This window comes from Astatotilapia calliptera, chromosome 3, assembly GCF_964374335.1.
Source record: "Astatotilapia calliptera chromosome 3, fAstCal68.1, whole genome shotgun sequence".
Lineage (NCBI taxonomy): Eukaryota > Metazoa > Chordata > Actinopteri > Cichliformes > Cichlidae > Astatotilapia > Astatotilapia calliptera.
The window spans coordinates 9,619,602-9,636,804 of record NC_137424.1 but is presented as its reverse complement, the minus strand read 5'-3'; the positions used below and the strand labels follow the sequence as shown (position 1 = coordinate 9,636,804).

The following is a 17,203-nucleotide window of genomic DNA, read 5'->3' as shown; positions in this document are numbered from 1 at the left end:
GAACTCCTCTTGCTGTTTCGATGTCCTGCCAACAAGTTTTTTCAAAAAGGTCTCAAAGACTTTGGAGTCAGACCTGTTACAGATCGTCAACTTTTCTTTAATATCAGGTGTGTTTCCAGAACCACTAAAAAATTGCTGTAATAAAACCTATACTGAAAAAGGACGATCTTGACAAGACACAAATGAACAACTACAGGCCGATCTCAAATCTCCCATTTTTAAATAAGATCATTGAAAAAGCAGTTCAATTACTTCTTAAAACAGAATAACTGCTACGATGCCTTCCAGTCAGGTTTTAGACAGAACCACAGCACTGAAACCGCTCTGACCAAAGTGTTTAATGACATTTGTCTGAATACAGACAGTGGAAAAATGTCAGTCTTAGTTTTACTGGATCTCAGTGCAGCATTTGATACAGTTGACCACAACATATTACTCAAACGACTGGAGAACTGGGCAGGTCTTTCAGGAATTGTACTAAACTGGTTCAAAACATACTTAGAAAACAGGAAATACTTTGTATCAATAGGTAACTTCACATCTGAGCAGACAAGTATCACATGTGGAGTTCCCCAAGGTTCCATCTTGGGACCCCTTCTGTTTAACATCTACATGCTCCCACTGGCACAGATTATAAACAACAACAAAATAAACTATCACAGCTATGCAGATGACACACAAATATATATCACAATGTCACCAGGAGACCGAGGCCCTGTACAGGCTCTTGGTAAATGCATTGAGGAAATTAATGACTGGTTGTGCAACAATTTTCTCCAGCTAAACAAAAACAAAACTGAAGTAATAGTCTTTGGCGCCAAAGAAAAACGATTACAGGTCACCAGAGAACTTCAATCTATACATCTAAAAACCACAAACCAGGCGAGAAATTTGGGTGTAGTGATGGATGCAGACCTAAACTTAGAAAAACACATTAAGACATTAACAAAATCAGCTTACTATCAGAGATATATTCTAAAACACTTCTTCAGCAGAGAATCAGAGAGGAGAAACACAGATTTTCTTGCTAGCAAGGGCAGCCTCCTGAGCTCACACACCAAGAGTGAGACTCCAAGATTCGCAAATGAGAGACTGCCCCAGTCTCTCAGTGGGTGCTTGCTCCTTACATTGGAATGTGTGTGTGTGTGTGTGTGTGTGTGTGTGTGTGTGTGTGTGTGTGTGTGTGTGTGTGTGTGTGTGTGTGTGTGTGTGTGTGTGTGACCCCATAAACAACTTCCCTGATGTCTCAACAATACCTGGAAAAACTAGTGCATTCATTCATCTTTAGCAGGCTTGATTACTGTAACAGCATCTTTACAGGTCTTACAGGTTTTAATTTAATTTAATTAATTAAATTTAATAACTGACTGCCACTCATTATCACCCTACCAAGGCAGATACTATAATTATACAGGGAGTGCAGAATTATTAGGCAAATGAGTATTTTGTCCACATCATCCTCTTCATGCATGTTGTCTTACTCCAAGCTGTATAGGCTCGAAAGCCTACTACCAATTAAGCATATTAGGTGATGTGCATCTCTGTAATGAGAAGGGGTGTGGTCTAATGACATCAACACCCTATATCAGGTGTGCATAATTATTAGGCAGCGTCCTTTCCTTTGGCAAAATGGGTCAAAAGAAGGACTTGACAGGCTCAGAGAAGTCAAAAATAGTGAGATATCTTGCAGAGGGATGCAGCAGTCTCAAAATTGCAAAGCTTCTGAAGCATGATCATCGAACAATCAAGCGTTTCATTCAAAATAGTCAACAGGGTCGCAAGAAGCGTGTGGAAAAACCAAGGCGCAAAGTAACTGCCCATGAACTGAGAAAAGTCAAGCGTGCAGCTGCCAAGATGCCACTTGCCACCAGTTTGGCCATATTTCAGAGCTGCAACATCACTGGAGTGCCCAAAAGCACAAGGTGTGCAATACTCTGAGACATGGCCAAGGTAAGAAAGGCTGAAAGACGACCACCACTGAACAAGACACACAAGCTGAAACGTCAAGACTGGGCCAAGAAATATCTCAAGACTGGTTTTTCTAAGGTTTTATGGACTGATGAAATGAGAGTGAGTCTTGATGGGCCAGATGGATGGGCCCGTGGCTGGATTGGTAAAGGGCAGAGAGCTCCAGTCCCACTCAGACGCCAGCAAGGTGGAGGTGGAGTACTGGTTTGGGCTGGTATCATCAAAGATGAGCTTGTGGGGCCTTTTCGGGTTGAGGATGGAGTCAAGCTCAACTCCCAGTCCTACTGCCAGTTTCTGGAAGACACCTTCTTCAAGCAGTGGTACAGGAAGAAGTCTGCATCCTTCAAGAAAAACATGATTTTCATGCAGGACAATGCTCCATCACACGCGTCCAAGTACTCCACAGCGTGGCTGGCAAGAAAGGGTATAAAAGAAGAAAAACTAATGACATGGCCACCTTGTTCACCTGATCTGAACCCCATTGAGAACCTATGGTCCATCATCAAATGTGAGATTTACAAGGAGGGAAAACAGTACACCTCTCTGAACGGTGTCTGGGAGGCTGTGGTTGCTGCTGCACGCAATGTTGATGGTGAACAGATCAAAACACTGACAGAATCCATGGATGGCAGGCTTTTGAGTGTCCTTGCAAAGAAAGGTGGCTATATTGGTCGCTGATTTGTTTTTGTTTTGTTTTTGGATGTCAGAAATGTATATTTGTGAATGTGGAGATGTTATATTGGTTTCACTGGTAAAAATAAATCATTGAAATGGGTATATATTTGTTTTTTGTTAAGTTGCCTAATAATTATGCACAGTAATAGTCACCTGCACACACAGATATCCCCCTAAAATAGCTAAAACTAAAAACAAACTAAAAACTACTTCCAAGAACATTCAGCTTTGATATTAATGAGTTTTTTTGGGTTCATTGAGAACATGGTTGTTGTTCAATAATAAAATTATTCCTCAAAAATACAACTTGCCTAATAATTCTGCACTCCCTGTATAGAATACAATACAATACAGTATATAAAATTAACCCTCATGTTTGCCTAACTGGAACAATTTTGTCTATGAAAGAATTCTGTGTTGGGGTTTGGATAGTGTTCTGCTGTCTGCATCTCAGTCTTATTAGTTATCACTTGCTGTTGTTTATGGTACCTAATAGTTATATTTATATTTCAGAGCTATGGCCCAGCAGCATGACCATTTCAACAAAGATGTTATACTACTTCCAATTCCATCATGGGGAGTAGTGTGCAAACAAGGTTCAAAATTATGGTTACAAAAACATGGGCACATCCTCAGTGCTTTTGAATTCCAGAAGACCTGGGACAACCAAACTGTCGTGAAACACATCAAGGAAAGCTTTGGTGAACGCATTCCAGAGGATATCAGGTAAAATACTATTGTTTATTGTTACTGTGTGTATTCATGTAATGACTTGTACTTAAAGATAATATACCAAAGTAAAGAAGTTTAAAATATTATTCATCATTATAAAAACATATGGACTATACCAGTAGAATTTAAAAGTCATACACACAAACAAACAGAACAGTACATAATAAAATATTTAACTAATATTTAAAATATTTAACTAATTAGCAATTGCTGTTGTCCCTATTTATTTTTTGTAGCCTTGAGTTTCTAATGGCTTGTGGCAATAAGCTGGTGTCTCCAAAGCTCCAAGATGGTCAGGAGCTGAATGGGTCGCTGATCCTAAAGGTTTTTAAAACCAAAGCCCTCTGTGTAAGGCCATCAAGGACACTTTTAGTAAGTTCCTAAAAGGATGAAAAGTAATCATGATTTGGAAAAAAAACATGTCAACTATTGGGCTTCTAGAAAAATAGAATATATTTATTTAAAACAAGTGTTTGGGAGCAATCAATATGGATATTTCTTATTTCAATCTTTTTAACATAAGCTATAATTACTTTGATATGTGTTTTTTGTCTTTCTCTGTTGAAGAGTGAATCAGACAGTGTTGGTCAAGTTACTTGAAAAAAGTAATCAGTAACTAATTACTGATTACTTCCCCAAAACAGTAATCCCATTACTTTACTGATTACTTATTTTCAAAAGTAATTGATTGCTTAGTTTTCTGGCGATTCTTCAGATGATGAGGATTTAAATCAAGCTATAATTGCGAGCTTGGAGAATCAGATGTGAGGAACAAACATCTGTGATTGTGCGTCCAAAGGCTTTAAACATCTGCTTTATCCGTAACGACAGTATCAAACTAGGGAGCACTGTTTTACTAAAATTCAACATTTCAACATTTTCAGATGAAAATTTGGCTGCTATTTTTCACTGTAACACCCCCACAATGTCATTTTTGTGATATTCTTGGAGATTCCATTGTTTATATTTATGCTTTTGGTGTGAGGGTATCTAATGTACACGTTGTCACTGTGTTTTTGTGCTGCCAGCTGTGAGGGCTCTGCTTTTGCTTTGAGCAGTCTGTTTTTATTTTGTCTCGTGAGGGTGTGTTTGTCAAACGAGATCCACGTCAGTTTGATTTTGTTACCACGAACTTTGTGTGAAGTTCACAACAGGCCACAGGCGCGATCCAGGTGAACGACTCCTGGGATCACCAGGAAATGAACAAAACACCCATTTTCTTCATCTTCTGTGGAATTTCTTTCTGGAGGGAAGGCAGAGGAACAACGCTACAATCTCCAGCACAGGTGGGATATTTGATAATTCCTCACATCCTGGGTTCAGTCAGGACTGCTCCTCAACAGTGGCTTAGATATTTAGGAGCGACTGGAAGTCATAAACAAGAAGAGTAAAAAAAATTGACCATGAACAGAACAGGAAACAGCTGACAGCAGCCACACCCACAGGTGCCATCTTGACAACCCTATGACAGGCAGTCTGGAGCTGAGCCAGCATGAACAGCACTGTGGTTCAGTGTTGTCCTGATGGAGTAACAGCAGCCAGTATGATCCAGGCTTTAGCTGCTGGGTCTCTGTGTGACCTCTCAGACTGTTTAACAGATCAGACACAAAGAGAATCAGAGCAGCTCTGTTCTTTAAAGACAAACATGAACCCACTCAGGTCACACTTTCCCCACAGATATGAGCATCACTGTCCTCAAACAGCAAATGACCAAGTCGAACATTTGGATCTTTTCTCTTTCATTGTTTTCTTTTTAATGAATCTTTGTAACAATCTGAGGATGTTTCAGGTCATATTTATCCAGGAAACACAAACATGTAAAGGAGTCATCACAGCTCTCTGACCTCGTTGCTCCAGGTTCACCACTGAAGGCTGGAGGTCGATCTTTGGACCGGTCACTCCTCACAGACGGACAGCTGGACCCTGCAGACTGTGACCTCTGACCTCTGCAGACACAAACATGATTGAAGCAGCTGTGATCACACAGACTGCAGATAATGCAGCTGTTTCCTGTCAGTAACATCCTCTTAGATTAGAGTTCAGCTTTTTACAGGAAAACTGGACAAAACTGATTTTTGTTACAAACTCATTTTCATTTCCTCTCAGCTCACAAACACAGTCAGACAATCAACCAGAGTCAACACTGATTATAATGTCAGTGCAGAATTATTTCTGTTACTCAGTGAGTTCAGCTCTCTGACCTCGTTGCTCCAGGTTCACCACTGAAGTTTGGAGGTCGACCTTTGGACCGGTCACTCCTCACAGACGGACAGCTGGACCCTGCAGACTCTGCTCTGTCCTCCTCTTCCTCCATCATCATCTTCTTGTGGACTTCAGTCAGTCTGAGAGGGAAACCACAAACACTCAGTGAGTTCACATTAACAAGAGTAACTGAGTTACAGTCGCTGACCTCTGACCTGCCATGTGACCTAGAAACCAGGTCATATGATCCATATCAGAGATCACAGAAACCTGATCTCACCTGCTGGCTCTGACATTTAAGACCTTCCAACAACAAAACACAAAAAGCAAGAAACTGACAGAACATTAGGAACAGCAATGAGTCTGCTACAGTCAGCTCTCTGTAAACTGCCACCTCAGTTTGAATTAAAGCTCTTTTATGGTCACTCATACCATTTAGGATCACATGAAGTTCACACATGATATCTGTGACTGTCCTAGTTTAACATGCAACGTTCATGTTGATGCAGATCTCAGCTCCGAATCAGCTCTGCTGAATTATGTAAAGTTTCTCTGACATCAGGGATCAGACGCTTCCATGAACACACCTCCATGTTTCTGTTTCTCTGACACACTGAATTCAAACAGTCTGAGGAAACAAGGATGAACTTAGAGCTCCTTCAGGCTCTGACTCACTGACATTTGCGACGAGTGGAATAATACCATACAGCTGTTACAACTGCACACATTTTTAAATCTTGGTTTATAACAGCACGAGTTCAAACTAAACTAAACTCCTCACTGACATCCTGAAACATGAGCCAGAGCTTTAACTCCTGGATGTAACCCTGACATTGTCCCTGCTGCTGCTCTGAGAACCAGAATCTCTTTCTTTCTTTTCTCGTTCAGGAACATGAGGACCAGCTCATCATCGCTTTGTGTCATTTTCTTTTCACAGTCCAGTTTCTGAGGAGAAATTTTCCATAAAAACATGCTGTTTCTAGCTTACATCGTCATTTCGGATCCGTAAAATTCAGAATTTCATGTCGTTTTCACGCAACGTGTTGAATGTGTAAGTTTAACTTTCGATCCGAGGCTACAGAACAAACATCCAGGACTAAAATCAAAGCGACAGCAGAGCGATCAGATAAAGAAACGTCCTTACAAACCAAATATTCACAGCACATTTCTCTTTGTGGCAGAAACATCTGTTTCACATCATGTACAGCGGCCTCACTCAGGGCCTCGTTGGTCCAGCTGTGAGTCCAGTAAAAGTTGAAGTACTAATTCAGTTCCTTTACTAAACTAAATGTAAAAAGTACAGGTTCTGAAATATACTCAAAGTAAGAAAGTAAAACTAACTCGTTTCTACCACCTGCTTTTGTCCAAAGCTCACTGAACCTTATATTAATATAATAATTAAATATCAGTAGATGGAAATACAAGCTTTTTAATTCTGATTGTACTCAGCTTGAATCAAAGAACAGTTAGTCTGCCTCAGTTTTTTTGCAGGATGTTGCTGCATTTGAAATGACCTGGCACTTTAAAAATGATTTTCCCTTTATTCTCCTCTTCAGTAGGCTAGCTAGATGCTAAAGTACCACAACTGCAACTTATGGACACCTGCAGTCATTCACTGTCCCACTTTAAACCCACGAGTTTGGCATATGTCATCTCTTCTAATGTGACATCTGCTGGTGAGAAGAAGAGGCTGCTTTTCATGCGTTTCTATTGAGGCTTAGCTGTTTGGCCGCTTGTAGTGATGTAAAATAAGAACGCCCCAAAAATGTGTTAAACAGAAAGTAATTGTTATGGTCCTGGATCTCTGACCCAGTGCTCATGTGTTTTGTGGGTTAATTAATATTCTTTGATTTAGTGTTAATCATGGCTCAGTTTCCTTGCATCCCCTGTGTACAGTGGCGGTTTTTGATACGAGCGACATGGACCGCTGCTCACAACTCGCACGATAAAACAAAATAAAAACAAATCAACAAACACAGAAACTGAAGATATCATGATACAGACTAGTAATTTGCCCCGATGTGTTTTCTATACTCTATCACACACATATACGTGAAAAGTGAGCGCGACGGCCCTCGGTACACCTGGAGTCCCAGAAAGAAGAGAAACCCTAAACAAACCACATCTTTGCACTAAGGTGTCGGTCTGTTAGGTTATGTTGTGGTGATTCTCAGGTTGGGGGATGGGTGTTCATACTGGAGTGCAAAATTAAAACCAATGGAAGATGGACAAGAAAAGGTCAAAGGTCATCAGGCTCTCAGTTTAGAAAAAAGAGAAAAGAAGAGGAGGAGCAAGTGAAAGATAAATGTAAGCAGATGTGACTTGGGATGATGGCAGTTATAACAGGATAACATTCATTAGTAGGGAAACCTGCTGTTTACCTTTGTTAGCCACTTGGCTATGATAGCAAACAGTAGATAGACAGTAGACACTGATGTGGCTTACTGAATCTTTTGCACTGTGTTCAGTATTAATTAGCCATTAATTAGAAGAAGAGATGTATTGTTGATTTGTCTGTTATTCTCAGTGTGTGATGAATTATAATGGCTGTTTGTTAGCCAGTGCTATCTATCTGTGCTACCTCTCTGCATCAGACACAGGCTGGACTTTAAAATCAATGAGACGATCTAAAGACGCGTCACTCTGTAAGGACACACAGCTGGGTCCAGGTTCAGGTCCAGCAGGTCTCCCATGGATCCTGTCAGAGAAGAAAAATGTGTTTTGAGAATGAGCAGAAGGAAACTCCAAAGTAGTGTTTCACAGTGTAAGAACAGAGCGCCACCCAGGGGTCATTTACACTGTGCAGGACTATTGATGGTCCCACTGTGAGCAGCAGGAGTTTAAATGTTGGACATGTTTGATAGAAATAAGGAATAAAGGTTCAGTGACTTCCTTTGAGATGCAGTTTAGAGACCAGGAAACATCAAACAGTTCATTTAAATCAGATAAACTGACATCAAAGAGTTCATGTTGCTAACAGCTCACCTCTCTGCAGCAGACACAGAGCTGGGTGGAGGTCCAGGCTGGTTCCTGTGAATAATGATGCAGCAGTGATGTGAGTGCTGAGCTGTGACATGGAGAAGAGTCATGGACAGTTAGAGATGGTCATCTCACCTCTGAGCTTTGGTCTGGCTCTCATGTTCCCCACACAGAGTGCTTTTAGAGGGAGGGACTCCCTCCTCTCTGTCCTCACACTGATCCATGCTGCTCAATTCACATCAGCTCACACACACTTTCTACCTGCAGAGGAAACACAAATCATTCATGTGCACATCAGCTGAGAGCTGCAGAGGTCGTGTCCAATGTGTTGGACTAACATCTGAGACGCAGCTTTCATCAGTTCACTACAAAAAGTGTCACAGAGCCGAGTTCAGCCTCCTGCAGCATCTGGACTCCCCAGGAACCTATGCCAGGATCCTGTTTGTGGACTTCAGCTCTGCCTTCAACACCATCCTTCCAGACCATCTCCAAGGCAAGCTTACCCAGATGAGTCTGCCTGATCCTGGTGCAGCCACAACAACCTGGTGCTGAATGCCCAGAAGACAGTGGAGATTATTGTGGACTTCAGGAAGCACACAGCCCCACTCCCCCCCATCATCCTGTCTGACACCCCCATCACCTCTGTGGACTCATTCCGCTTCCTGGGTACCACCATCACCCAGGACCTGAAGTGGGAGCCCACCATCACCTCCGTCATTAAGAAAGCCCAGCAGAGGATGTACTTCCTGAGGCAGCTGAAGAAATTCAACCTGCCAACACGGACGATGATGCAGTTCTACACTGCAATCATCGAGTCCATCCTCACCTCCTCCATCACCGTGTGGTACGCTGGAGCCACTATCAGGGACAAACAGAGACTGCAGCGTGTTGTGCGCTCTGCTGAGAAGGTGATTGGCTGCAGACTCCCATCTCTGCAGGACCTGTACACCTCCAGGACATTGCGGCGTGCAGCTCGGATCTCAGCTGACCCTTCTCACCCTGGACACAGTCTGTTTGACCTGCTGCCCTCAGGCAGGAGGCTCCGGTCCATTCGCACCAGAACCTCTCGCCATAAGAACAGTTTCTTCCCCTCTGCTGTCGGACACATGAACAATAACCACATGACTGTCCCCGCCACTAACACATGACCCTACACTGTGTCACTGCATCATTCCATGTTTGGCACTGATCACCACCTGCACTCATGTATATATCTTTCTACGTAGCACTCTTAATTCTTATTCTTATGTTTCTTTAAGCGTTGTCTGACAGTATGTTTGCACTGAAGCACCGCAGCAATTTCCTAATGTTGTAAACCTGCTCAACATTTGGCAATAAAACCCTTTCTGATTCCAAATCCTCCATTACTGTAGTTCTACAAAGCAGCAGGTCCAACATGGCTGCAGACAGCAGCTTTTTATGTCAGTAACAATGTCCAGGACCGAGCTGACTGCTTAAGTTGACCCACACTGTGTGATCTTTGGACCATTTTGAGACCATTTTTCACTCGTGTGACTGTTTTGGGGATCGGCCCGAGTTTGCCCTTCATCGTGTGTTGTGCATCGTGTAATACACATGGGGTAATGAGAAGCAATTAACACCTCAGGCTCCTGATCAGCAATCACAAGAAAATCAAATCTATTTGCATCAGGGCTGTATAGTGTGAGACCCTGCATCGTGACCTACAAACTTCTAACCCCTGAGATTCAGTTATTTGAGCAGTTTGAGCACAAGCCGAATAAGGCGAGTGAAAAAATCACAGTGTATACCCAGCGAGACAGTTCATACTCTGACAACTAGCAGCATTTAGTTCTCCAGCAGTTCACCGGCAGGGACAGCTCAGCAGGTAGAGGGGTCGCCCCATGATTGGAAGGCCAGGGATTCGAATTCACTGAACGGCTACCCTGAGGTACCCTTGAGCAAGGTACCGTCCCTACACACTGCTCCCCGGGCGCCCAACGGCTGCCCACTGCTTCACTGAGTGAATGGGTTAAATGCAGAGAGGAATTACCCCACGGGGATCAATAAAGTACACATTATTATCTTTAATCCTTATTATCTGCTCCTCTCACCTCTGTTTACCTCTGACAACAAGAACATTTAGCCAACAGTTTATTAGCTTTGGTGAAATTATGAACAGGCATCAGTGCGGTCACCTATACTGTCCTTTCAAGATTCTTGATTTGTCACGTGCACAGTTATACAAGCACAACACACAGTGAAATGTATCCTGACGCGCTCCTCGACTGTGCACAAAGACACAGAACATTATATACATGAAGTGAATATATACAGGAGGACATTATGTGCAGTTAGCAGCATTTAGCTTTAGTGCTGAAGCAGCAGGACCAGTTCATCTGCAACAAACAGGCGTTCATTGGCTCTTAAAACAATGGTGCTTTGCACCAAAGTCTTTTGGACTGTCCCTGATATCAGTGCTGTTATTCAACTTATTTACTGTTTCACAGGAAAACGTATTTAACATGTTAAAGAGCTAAAGCACGACGTCACAGATGATACTGAAGCAAACAATCAGTCCAGACTGAGCTCTTCATCGTTGGTACCGTTGCTTTGTTTTTAGGCAGCAGCAGTGAAAGCTGAAGAAAACAAAGTGTAAATGTTGATGAAGGTTCAACTTTGCCAGCACGTCTCCTCTGCCTGCAAACGATGGAGAGAGATGCTGGTGAAGTTTAGACCTTTGACCCACAGGAAGCTTTTTAAAGACACAACGATCAGGTTAGTGAAGGTGAGCATGACAAACTGAGCTGATCAGTCATTGTTCAGGTTTTTGTAAAACATGTGATCAGACTGATTTGTGTTTGTGTTGGATTGAAAGCAGCATTTGTGAGTCCTCAGAGGTTACACACAAACCAATGCACACATTATAAATATTAGTTTACACTGATGGATCATGTTGAACCTATTGGTAGCATTTTGGAGGCATATTTCTCTCCATACATTTCACTGGTTACAGTTTGTTGTCCTATTAAACAAGCTGCAGATCTGAGCATTTAAAGAGTGTCGGAGTGAAAAACATCCCTGAGTGGAAACAGAATCCAACAGGAACGAGCAGCAGAGCGCTGACTGATGATGACTGCAGTAATGATGTGTTTGATTAAGTTTGAGCTGATGTCTAAAATAAATTGATAAATAATCTGTACACAGTTTGATTGGTTTGTTTTTCTAACCAGGACAGCAGAGAGACGAGGAGGAGGAGGAGAGACCAGAGGAGATGAAGAGTGCAGCAGATTGATGAAACAGTGAAGAAGAGGAAAGCGTCTGACAGAGCAGAGCCGGCTTAAAGGAGCCATTATGGCTCAATAGAAGCTCTGAGGTCACTCTGTCAACATGTCAGCACACAAGCTCACACATGACTGCTTCATCAACATGGAGCTCTGAGGGTTTATTAAAGGATCGCTGTGTGAAAGAGGCTCTGACACAGCTGACTGCAGCCTTTAGCTGTGAGCACACAGTGTCTCACATTTACATTCACTTTACTGTCAAACACAATAACTTTGAACAGCTGCTGTGGTTCCAGGGCTGAGCAGCCAGTGTTTCAGGATCCAGTGTTTCCCCTGATCAGGTCTCAGATATCTGCCTGCACTGACTGCAGGGCCCAGCTACAGGATCAGGTTCAGCTATAAATAGACTGCATGTTTTACAGGGCCTGTCAGCACTAAGGGAGAAGAGGACAAACTAAACAGGACACAAACAAACACACACAGTTTGTTTATGAAGAAGTCAGACTGTTTGATTCCAAGCGATCAATAATCTACAATCATGTGGATTTGTCTTCAAACACGAGTGATCAAAGTTTGTCCTGAAATAAGAGCTGAACATTTAGGTCCAAACATCACAGGAACAGTCAAAGTGTTCAAGGAGGAAACAAAGCAAACTTACAATTTGTTCACACAGCAACAACAAGCTCCAGCGTCTCCACCTGTCAGCTGCTCCAGCTGCTGCTCTTCTGCTGGACCTCAGACAGCAGGTGGTGCCGTCTCAGTGACTGGATGTTCTCTTCAAACTGATGAAATCTGAACATCAGCGCGTCACAGCGGGACACGAAACATCGCTCCGAGCTGTGTTTAGGAGGACTCAGTGGTGTGACGTTCAAAGACCGGTGACATTGATGCATTCAGGAACGTAGAGGTGTTCAGTAAATGTCACTGTTGTTCGTCTTCACTGGTCTGTGATGTCAGCACTAAAACTGCAGCTCACACTTCCAGTTACCTGCTCTCAGAGTGAGGTTAGTGCACGTGTGTCACAGTGGGACAGCCCACCCACGTGATCCTGTGACACACTCATGAATATTATACATCTGTGCTCTGCTGCAGCCTACAGCTCAGTGATGACAGAGAGCTGACTTTAAACACACATCCAGAAATAATGTTAGCACCGAGAGCAGAGCTGAAAGCATCCGTCCAATCGCTGATGGCCCCTGAAGGAGGCTGCAAAGAGCAGAGCTCATTGGCTGTGAGCTGTTTGTGACACCAGTTTCCCTGCTTGTTTCAAACGTCTCACTGGCATCAAATTTCAAGCGTGTGTTTAAAAGCAGGAACGTTTCCAGAGTTTGATCTGTCGTCTCTGTAGGATTTTACCTTCAATATGGACGCAAGTGACTGCAAATCACTGCTTTGTCTGCTTTTCATGGACACTTTACAAACATCACAGGAGCCAGAGATTAACAACAAGTGTGATTCAGTGCAGAGAGGTCTATTAACACAGTGTAGTGAGTGAAGAAGAAACACCCAGTGCATCATGGGAATGCCCCAGCAGCCTACACCTGTTACATCAATCATTTGCAGTCGGGTGGTGGGGCTGCACACAGGCACACACTCTGACGTTCAGCTTCCTCCTTCACATTCTTCATATATCCATGTTGGAGAGTGTAAATACCGGGGCTGAATGCCCTTTGTACCAGAAAATACAGCTCCTAACAACGCAAAGCTGTCAGCACAGGTGGTGAAAGTACACACAGCATTTATTTACGTAGAAGCACTGATACTAGTGTTGAAAAATACTCTAATAAAAAGTAAAGGCTCTGAAATGTGCTGGAAGTAAGAAAGTAAAAAGTAGCTGATTGTAGGACAATGGTAACCTATTGTGACTTTAACATTTATAATATAATACAATATTATTCTTTGCATTTGAAGCCACGTTAACTGCGACAGCTGAAGTTCCTGTATGAAGCCAACAAGTGTGAAAATCCAGAGTGAGTGTGTTTTCTTCAAAGCTCAGGTGGAACTTGGTGGACTAACATGCAAACTGAGGCTGCACTCAGGACTTTGTCACACTGGTATATGAAGAGTGGGCCCAAGAGAAAGTGTGCACACACAATGGTCACTTCATGCTGGCTCTTCTCCAGCCTCTGGTGTCACTTTGTCCTCACTTGTGTTGTTATTGCCTTATTTGTTGTGATTGAGGCTCTGTGAACACAAGCAGAGGCTTTTGCTTGGGAAGTAACCGTGAGCTGGTTTTCAGAGGCTTCTCTAACATTTAATGGTGCTGAAATATGTCAAACTTTTCTCCTCGACTTTAACAGCTGAGAGCATTTTGAGCACAGCGGAGAAAAAGGTATGCATGAAGGATTTTGATGTTTAAGTGTTGTCACTGCTGAGGATTGGTGGACGCAGATCTTCATTCACTTAACTGCTGTTTACAGGTTCAGAGTCTTCATCAGAACCAGCTCTTCTAATTGGACTTTGCTCTTAACTGTCTTTGAAAAGCAACAAATCCAGTAAATGTAGTTTAACGTTTGGTCTAAAAACGTGCTGTCAGCCCTGTGCTGAGAGGGCTGTGCTCATCCATCCGTCCTGTTCTAATAAAGCCACATTTCAGGAACACCTTCTTTAGATGTCTTCAGCTTTATTCATACAGCACAACTTAACACATTTAGTCTCAAAGCTCATTATATTTATATATAAGACTTTCTTGCTTTCACTGACTGTTTTAACCTCCTTCAGTTGGTAAATGAACCAACCCATGTTAAAGTTATGTTACGGACTGGCCACTCAAATTTTCAAAGTGCTGCTAGAATGGCTAAGGCATCTTTTTTTCCAAAGTCATTCTGGCTAATGGTCAAAACCCCCGTATGTTTTTTCAAATGTTTAATTCTGTTGTTAATCTTTGTTCTGATATGCCTTTACCATATTCACACGTTCTTTATGAGCGTTTTCAAATTCTTTTTATGTATCTTATCTATGTATCTATCTATCTTATGTATTTATCTTTTAGGTATGGACAGCTACACACTAAGGCTTTGAGCCTCAGTCCTGTCTGTTCACATTTTATTCTGTAAAAACTAAATTTTCACTGCTTCTATAACCTTTAGTGGGGAGAACATAGCTGGGATTTAATGATTTAACAAGTCTTTTGAATCCTTTGTCCTCCACAATGCTAAATGGCTGGGAGTCCTCGATCACCATGGTAACCAGGTCTTCATCTATTGGAGATTGTTCTCCTGAGGAAAGACAATAAAGATAAAGCACAAATATAAATATCACATACGTAACTTATTACAGTTGTATAATATTGTTATATCATTTAGTAACATTACTGCATGCTATATTATCATTGCATTTGATGGCTCACCTGGTCTTGCTCCACAATCAGTGTTCCCCTTATTCTCATGCAAAGCTCTGTAGTGCCTAAGCATGGATGAGGTGTTGTTGTTATATCCCAGCTCCCTGGCACATAGCAAACACTTCACCTTGTACAAAAGTACAGACAGCTTAACATAAATTGTATTGCACCATCAGTATCATGAAAATACATCTTCTGTAGAAATTTACATACCTTGTTGGGAGGAATAAGATCAAAATGTTCCCACACAGGGGAGGACATCCTCCTCTTCTTAGCTGGCTCCATTCTCTCCTGACTTTCTCTCCTCACTCTCATAAACCTCCAAACTGTCTCCAAACTCTCACTAACTGCAACTCTCCATCAAACACCCACATTTTGAATGAAGTCTGAGGGGTTTATATCGCTGTCATATCTCGCGGCAAAGTTCGAACCACTTCATGAACCAGTCACGTGGTACAGCCGGGCAGCGAGGCTTCGGACGTCATCATTTTCAGCTCCTCCCATAAATGAAGCAAGCCTCGATACGCGCTTCGCGGAAACGCCCCCTCCATTACTCGACACACGCTTCGAAGCCTCGATACAGAACGTCACATCACTAGTTACAAGTTGTCAATTTAATCGTATGTCAAATAACCTAATAAAAGACTCCATAAGAACTAATGTGTTTTCTTTATTAGCCTATTTTAAATTCCTAATCCAACAATTAATCACTAACAATACAAACCAGGTAATGGAAGCCCTGGTCTCCATTACATTTCCTCCCCCCTTCTCCTTAGACTACTGTACTTCAATCTTCATACATACGTGAAAGACAGTCTGCAACACAGTTAGATTTGCCTGGACGATACCGCACTGTGAAATCATAGGGTTGCAATGACAAGTACTATCTCGCAACACGCATGTTGGTCTCCTTCATCTTGTGCAGCCACTGAAGGGCACGGTAGTCTGTGTCCAGGGTGAAATGTCTGTCTAGAAGATACCTCAGTGACTCCACTGCCCACAAACCAGGTAATGGGAGCCCTGGTCTCCATTACACACCTCCTGGGCCCAGTAGCCCTTAACTTTCAGGAGAGGGTCAGCTGACCGTTCTGGCATGAAGTGATAAATCTTAGCGGTGATGCCTTTACCCAAGGGTGATCTTGAGAGCAGGACTTCCACAGGGCTGCCCACAGGACAACATATCTCCAGAATTGATTACGCTGCAACTTATTTAACTCCACAATTTTATCAAAGCTTAAAAAACATTTAGTCCCACCGTCAAATAAATCTGACACATTAAGGATGCCTGCCTTACGCCACTGTAACCCGTCAACCGATGTCCCTCCAATTAAAATTCTTTTATTCCCCCATAAGGTTGCCGAAGGAGATTTAATAAAGTCCCAGCGACCCGCCCTATGTAATTTACACCACTCCTTTTGAGTTTACGTTTGTATTTCACCCTCAGATTGTTTCATTTTATTTTCCCCCCGTTGCCTTGTTTGTATCTTTTCAGCTCAACTGAATTTAGTTGTTTTCACTGACATACTGCATTAGTATTACTATTACTATTAATATAACTATTACTGATCTGAAATCACACAAAGAACCTAAAATCCTAGCAGTATTTTTTACTGTAAAAGAAACACAGACATGTTGAATAAATGTTTATAACCTGAAATGCAAATATAAATTGTACATTTTGTAAACATAAACAACTATTTATCTAAAAATGCAGCCAATACACCTGCTGTTTTTTCATTTTGTATAGGAATTTAAAATATTACTAAAACTAAAATAAGAGAACAATCAGGTGTCGCATTAAGATGCCCCACAAATGATGTGTGCCAGTAAAAAACAAGTTTGTCCGCCAAAAGACAGAAGAGCACAGGGAGAAACCTGCAGGCCTGACAACAGCAGGTGTGTCACTCCGCTGGTTTTCTACTTAGTGACAGTGTTTACAAATGTGCCTTTAGTGCCCTCACTGACACACAAAACAACGACTACACAACACAACACACTAAGTAAACACTCCACACTAAACGACACAAATCTCCCACATCTAAAAGCTCTCTCTCTCTCTCTCTCT

The 17,203-nt window shown here is 42.2% G+C and overlaps 1 protein-coding gene across 1 annotated transcript; it reads right to left on the bottom strand.

The window, feature by feature from the left end:
- Positions 1–5,105: 5,105 nt before the first annotated feature.
- On the bottom strand, positions 5,106–16,465 carry LOC113018504 (uncharacterized). Its single transcript, XM_080298158.1, has 7 exons — positions 15,148–16,465; positions 12,457–15,016; positions 8,692–8,817; positions 8,563–8,607; positions 8,159–8,275; positions 5,577–5,717; positions 5,106–5,321 (listed from the first exon to the last, which is right to left on the bottom strand). The coding sequence occupies exons 3-7, from the start codon at positions 8,778–8,780 to the stop codon at positions 5,129–5,131; spliced, it is 585 nt and encodes a 194-aa protein (XP_080154284.1). The 5' UTR covers positions 8,781–8,817; positions 12,457–15,016; positions 15,148–16,465; the 3' UTR covers positions 5,106–5,128.
- Between the last annotated feature and the right edge of the window lie 738 nt (positions 16,466–17,203).

Coding starts and splice junctions, on each gene's coding strand:
- LOC113018504 (XM_080298158.1), bottom strand. CDS start 8,780: ATGGATCAGTGTGAGGACAGAGAGGAGGGAGTCCCTCCCTCTAAAAGC. Junction 8,608..8,691: donor AGCCAGACCAAAGCTCAGAG/GTGAGATGACCA, acceptor CATTATTCACAG/GAACCAGCCTGGACCTCCAC. Junction 8,276..8,562: donor TCTGTGTCTGCTGCAGAGAG/GTGAGCTGTTAG, acceptor CTTCTCTGACAG/GATCCATGGGAGACCTGCTG.